A 7,190-nucleotide genomic window follows, 5' to 3' on the forward strand; every position below is an offset into this window, starting at 1 on the left:
ATACAGCTGCAGAAATAAAGCAAAATTGATATAAAATCTCTAGAGTGATAAATTCAATATTACATTGTATAGCTTGTATTGACAGGGATAGACAGAAAGGACGGTACTTTAAAATACAAACTTAAATAAAATTGCTTTTTATACATTTTGTATTTTGGTTATAACTTTCTAATGAATCATTTTGGAGATGTATGTTTTTATGTAACATTTTTTTCTCATTTCTGCTCATAGAACATGGTACTAAATGTAATGTATTCTGTATTTTATTCTATTTATTTTATTAAGCACCTTTTAAAAGAAAAATAAATTAGAGTAAAACCTACAGAATTTTGAGTATTATATTCATAATATTTTAGGATATCTACATTAATTACACATAAAAGAATTGCAGCAACTACTGAATAATTTAAGAATAGCAAAATTTTTAATTATTATTTACAGTTTATTTAATTTTCAACGTTTTCTAATTGATAAAGATATTTTATTATCACGGTCTGAAATGTTCAGGTTTTTAATTTATCATGTTCAATATTTCCGTTTCTAATTTTATTAACATGTAAATTTTGGTAATATTAAAAATTTATATTATTTTAAATATCACTTTATTTATGATCATTTTATCATTGCTACAATATTTTAAGTACTATATATTTTATGTTATATCTAATACTATGGTTAAAATTATGAAGTAATAACGATTATAATAATGGATTTAAACAGATTCAAAATAAATGGAAAACGTGAAAGAAAAGATATCTCAGATATGTCAAAACGACAATTAAGTAGATTGACTAAACAAGAATCAGAACGTATTTCTGCTTCTGTGTTAAATATGACTGCCATACCATCACATAAGAATATTAATGATAAATGTACAAATGTGGGAAACATCTTAGAAATTGAATCTGATATGACAAATATTCAAAGCAATGCACAAATAATTGAAAAAGACAACGTTTTAAATGAAGAAAACAACAATAACGATGTATTAATGAATTATGAACATTTCAATACAGACGAATATTTAAATGAGCATACTTCCAATTCTTTACAATGCATTACAAGAATTTCTTATAATGAATCAATAGCTCATGTGGCATCTGAAAATACAAACAGCAATTTTAAAAATGATCTTGTTGTCTGGGCTACGGAATATCAAATTAATCATAATGCTTTGAAAGCACTACTTCTGAAATTAAAACAACATTCTTGTTTTTTGATATTATTGACAGATCCACGATCATTTTTAAAAACACCACGAACACAAACTACACGTGTAGTAGTACCAAGTATATACTATCATTTTGGATTACTGAATGTTATACGAAATGCATTGACATTACAAAGTGAAAATATTGATTGTGTCAAAATAACGATAAACATTGATGGATTACCATTGTCAAGGTTATCGCAACAACAATTTTGGCCTATATTAGGCTCAATCCTTCCCTATAACAATGTATTTGTCATCGGAATTTATTATGGGAATGAAAAACCAGCAGACGCAAATGATTTTTTACAAGACTTTGTTAATGAAGCAATAGAAATATGTGAGAAACGTATTTACATTGATAATCTTAACATACAATGTAGAATTGAAGCACTGATCTGTGATGCACCAGCCAAAGCATTTGCTTTATGTATAAAAGGACATACAGGATATTCCAGTTGCACTAAGTGCATTACTGAAGGAGAATACATAAGAAATTGGATATGCTTTCCACAAACGGATGCGCCACTTAGAACAGATGAGGATTTTATGCAAAAAGTTAACAATAATTATCATAATCCAGATGTAACATGTTGCTTGTTAAGAATACCTCATTTTCGACCTGTTACAAATGTTTTTCTAGATCCCATGTACTTACTGTATATAGGAATTATGCGCAAATTAATTTATTTATGGCTTGGTGGAGATTTAGATTACCGTATACCACATAGAGCAGTAAAAGAAATTTCTACACGTTTATTGACACAATTAAAACCATTCATACCTTCAGAATTTGCTAGAAAACCACAAGGAATGGATTGCGTAAAGTTGTGGAAAGCTACAGAATACAGATTAATACTGCTATATACAGGGCCATTGGCTTTTAAATCTATTAAAAAAAAAAAGTATATATACATTTCATGATACTTCATGTAATTATCAAAATTATGTCTTCGAAAGACTTACATGAATATTTATCCTATGCGCAAGAACTAATTTTATTTTTTATTACAACATTTATAAAACTTTGCGGAGCCCACAATGTGTCGCACAATGTTCATTGTCTAATGCATCTTGTAGATGATGTTAGAAAATTTGGAGTACTTGAAAACTTCAGCGCATTTAAATTTAAAAATTATATGCAAACATTAAAGAAATTACTTAGAAAATCTGAAAAGCCATTACAACAAGTAGTACGGAGATGATCAGAGAAAGAAAGAAACTTGCCATTAGATGTATCACCATTACGAAATATTTCATCAGATTCTATTTTAACAAATCCAAATCTAATATCACCACATTGTAATGACCCACTTACATCTGACTGCAATAATCTACAATATAAAGTTATTAAATATAATAGAATAACATTCAAAGCTGGAACACTTGCAAATAATTGTTGTGGCTTAAGCGATGGTAGTATTGTGTGTATTGAAAATGTGGCACACTGTGCAAAGCGAAACATTCCTATGAGTATAGGATATGAATTTTTGGAAAAAAGGGATCTTTTTGACGTTCCTTGTCCATCTTCCTTGCTTGGGATATATTCTGTATATTTGTTGTCACATTTGAAATCATGGCCATTACAAAATGTGATAAAGAAATATGTAAAATTACCTTGTGGAAATGATAAATTTGCAGTTTTCCCACTATTACATATTGAAACATAATGTGCTTATTGGTATGGTACCAGGATGACAGAAAAAAAATTATATTCCATCGTTGAATTTGAAGATGGGCTTCAAGTTATTCCAAATAATTGGTTCAGCGCAGATTTGAAAACAGTTTTTTGGCCACATTATACAAGTAATAAACGATATAATAAAGCAGTTAAATTAATGGAACAGCCTGATAAATCTACACATGGATGAAACAATCAATTAGAAAAATATTTAGGACATTTTGTAAGTAATACTTCCTTATTTTCTTTTTATTAAAACTAATTAAAATATTGTGTATGATGTATATAAAATAAATATATATACATTTTTAAATATTATAACATAGGTTTATACGTTGTTTCTATTAAGGTTATTTTGGTCTATCTATCAGAAAGAATACAAATTTACTTTATATTTATTTACTGTGGCCTAGTTTACACATCGATTTTTTGATACGCGTATCAAATAGTATATTTTAGGTGATCAGCCAATAATCAAACTAATTTACTAGTTATTTACTATTTAATATACATATCAAGTGATCGGTGTAAACTAGGCCTGTATGATAATATAGTGATTCAAATTAAATATTAAAAATAACATATATTAATATAAATTTTATTTATTTTAACTTTTTTCCTATTTTTTTTATAAATAGAGATGATAGTTTCAATCAAATATAAATGGATATTAATATGCTACCATACATTATTATATATTATTCACAAATAAAAACATTTAAATATAATCTTGTAATCATATTTTTAATGATCTAAAGCAACATACAAAGGTCTAAGATATACACTAATAGCATTTTTGATTACATCTAATAATTTTCGCTAGCTCATTAGTAAACCAGTCCAGTAAAAAACGTTAATAAATTGATTACAATAATATAATGTTGTTTTTTCCTTTTTTAGCTTGTTATGAAAAGGCGAGGAAAAAATTAAAGGATGCCGAAGATATTTCAGATTTAAATTCCTGTACAGAAACAAAAGAATATTTAAAAAAATCACGAAAAGACAGAGCTGCTAAAAATCAGAATAACTCGTCGAGTAATAGTGATGAATCATCTGTAAATGATGTATTAAAAAATGTCTCAAAAATTTCGCAGAAAACAGAAGAATATTTAAGAAAATCGCAAAAAGGCAGAGCTGCTAAAAATCAGAATAACTCGTCGAGTAATAGTGATAAATCATCTGAAGATGATTTAATCGAAAATGTCCCAAAAATTTCGCAGAAACAAATAAGTACTACACACAGTAAAAAAACAATTATGCAAAAAGGTAAAAATCTAATGATATAGCAATAATAGATACATGAAAATAATTATTTATAGTACATAATAAACTTTGTTTACCGGGAGTAAAGATAACTATATTCTTATTATATGCTTCAATTTTATACTTACTTTTGTGATATTATTATATATTAAATAATCGAAATCTCAGAAGAATTGGTATATTCAGAATAATTAATATTATTACAATTAAATCTTTTGTTATTTTTAGGACTACAATCAAAGTCACAAAACTTGCCAACTACAAGCAAGCAAGAAACTGCTGATCTAAACGTTGATGAAGATGATTTATTAGGTATATTAACATTTGTTATTTATTTGAATTAAAATATACTTGTAATATATTTTTTTGATATTTTTTTATATATAGCTTCCGGTAAAAAAAATTTTTATATAAAAACATTTAAATATATACAATCATACATAAAATTTGTCTGTACATATTTTCATTCTTTTGTTATTTACTTATTATTGTTCTTGTATACACATACGAACAGAGATTAAATAAAAGACAGAAAACATGTACGGACATATTTTATATATGATTATTATGTATAATATGTTTAAATATGTTTTTATATGAAAAATTTTTAACTGGGAAAGTAAAGATAATTATATTCTTATTATATGCTTCAATTTTTTATATTTAAAATTTACATTTTATTTTTAAATGTTTTGATTAACATAAGTGTGTACAATATTTTTATTTATTTACAGTAACTGAAAAGTTTTTCGCCTATTTGTTATTAGAAAACTGACATCCTTGGAGATAAAAATGAATATAATCAAAACACATCAAAAGTCAATTTTAGAGAAACAGTCAGGTGGTATCTTGAATTTAGAAGAAACAGAAGTCGACATTTTTTTGAACATCTTTCACTGACAAATGAAAATGAACTTGAAGCGTTAGAAAGCAAGTTAAACAATGACTCAACTTATAGAAAACATATGGTAAGTTATACACTTGTTCTACATAGAATATTTATGAAAATAATTGTAATTTAATAATATTATACAATTACTGGATAACATAATAAATGTAAATGTTTGCAACACTAAAAAATAATATAATATAGATATAAATATTTTAATGTGCAAGATAATTTTATTATTTATAAATATTCTAAAGTTGCATATCACCTTGAGACCTAACATATTAACATTTTATTATGTAAAAGTTTATTTGTATTAAAAGTTTGCTTTCATAATAGTTTTCTATTTTATTTCTCAAGATTTAAGTTTTTATTAGAGTATATTTTTACTACAGCATCATACTAACACTAGGCAAAACATCCAACTGATATTAACAGTGTGTAATTATATTTTAGATTAAACAATTGGCTCGAATTATATGCCAAGATATGAAAATGTTTACAAATCAGTTGGCAATGCAATATAGTTGGTACGGAGCAAAGAAGAAAAATATATTTTCACACTTACAATTGTGTAATATGTGTAAGTGAAATAAATTCTAAATTATAATTTTAAATTTTGAATTATTAAATTGCATAATTTTATATATAAATAAAAAAATATATATGTTTATCTCTACTATTATATAAAAGGGAAAAGTTTGTACTGTTGTTCGGGGTAATCTTAGAAACTATTGGACCGATTTTGAAAGTATTATATATGAAGTAAGGGTAGAATTTTCCGGGGAGTGCTATAGGGTGTATAGTTTTTCGTTACCGATCTTCGGGAAACCGGTTTTTCTAATTTCTTCAATTTTTCAAGAAATAATTGACTGAATTTTAAAGAATTGTATATAAAACAAGGGTAGAATTTCCCGGGGAATGCCATAGTGTATAATTTTTTGTTACTGATCTTTTTTGGAACTCGTATCCGAAATTTTTCCAATTTTTTGGGAAATAATTGACCGAATCTTAAAGAATTGTATATAAAACAGGGGTAGAATTTCCCGGGGAGTGCTATAAACTGTATAATTTTTCGTTATCAATTTTTATTGGAACCGGTATCCGAAATTTTTCCAATTTTTCGGGAAATAATTGACGAATTTTAAAGAATTGTATATAAAACGGGTAGAATTTTCTAATAAAGGGGTTATCGATTTCGGTCTAAAAAAATCTACGTAATTGGTCTGATTTCTGCAAATTTTGAGATAAGCTAATTTTTTTAATGGATAGAATATTATATTGAATTTGGCGAAAATCGGTGATTACCGATTTTATTCCTTAGTTTTTTAATTGAAAAATCGAGGTTCTGTATACATCGCGAGCGAGCAATCTCAAAATTCCCGAAAAAACGCCTGGGTAAACCAAAGGATGTTGTCGCTGATCGGTAAGTGAAATATCGGAAAAGCGGAAATGACTCAATAGTGTGAAACTCGAGTAGAAAAAGACCGGTTACGACATGTTTAATCAACAAAAACATTTATGCGGTCCGATTTGAAATTAGAGGCATTTAGTTATGATTCAAATTACGAATATCAATTTTATCCGAGTGAAATAATTGGGAAAATGGATGCAATATGTGATCATTGTCAAGTAAAAAGGTTTAAAACTTAAGCACTTAGAATGTGTTATTCATGTAAAAAAGTTAAACTACCGTCTTTAAATCAACCACCCGCGACACACTTCTTATGTTCGTCCACAATAAGGATATTTTGAAACACAAATAAAGTCGTTTCAAGAAAAACGACTCCCGGGCGAAGCCCGGATAACCAGTTAGTTTATTTATAAATATATCTATTGTAATTTACTTATTGAATTAAGTAAAGAGATATTTTTTTACAAATGTTGGTATTTTAAGCAATTTTTATTTATATATTAACATTAATTGAAATAAATTTTTTCTTACATTTTGTAATCGACTTACACTTAAACAAATTATTTTGAAAATAATACAAATTACTAATGTTTAAAAATTAATATGTTCCAGGTGTGATAAGAAAGGCTCATACGAATGCAACAGATGATCAGATATCAGCCCCAATAAAAACATGGTTAGCTCATGCCAAAGAACGGGCTGCCAAAGAAAAAAGAGATATTTGAAGAAAGTG

At 26.7% G+C, this 7,190-nt stretch overlaps 1 protein-coding gene across 1 annotated transcript; it reads left to right on the forward strand.

Moving 5' to 3' along the window:
• The first annotated feature begins 632 nt into the window (after window positions 1–632).
• On the forward strand, window positions 633–5,118 carry LOC143907249 (uncharacterized). The gene is made up of 5 exons (XM_077423893.1): window positions 633–3,114; window positions 3,792–4,157; window positions 4,383–4,466; window positions 4,889–4,899; window positions 4,947–5,118. Exons 1-5 carry the CDS (start codon window positions 3,078–3,080, stop codon window positions 5,052–5,054), a joined length of 606 nt encoding a protein of 201 aa, XP_077280019.1. The 5' UTR covers window positions 633–3,077; the 3' UTR covers window positions 5,055–5,118.
• Window positions 5,119–7,190: the final 2,072 nt, after the last annotated feature.

The sequence above is a fragment of the Temnothorax americanus genome, unplaced genomic scaffold (assembly GCF_048541705.1).
Source record: "Temnothorax americanus isolate GAGA-0224 unplaced genomic scaffold, ASM4854170v1 Scaffold8, whole genome shotgun sequence".
Taxonomy (NCBI): domain Eukaryota; kingdom Metazoa; phylum Arthropoda; class Insecta; order Hymenoptera; family Formicidae; genus Temnothorax; species Temnothorax americanus.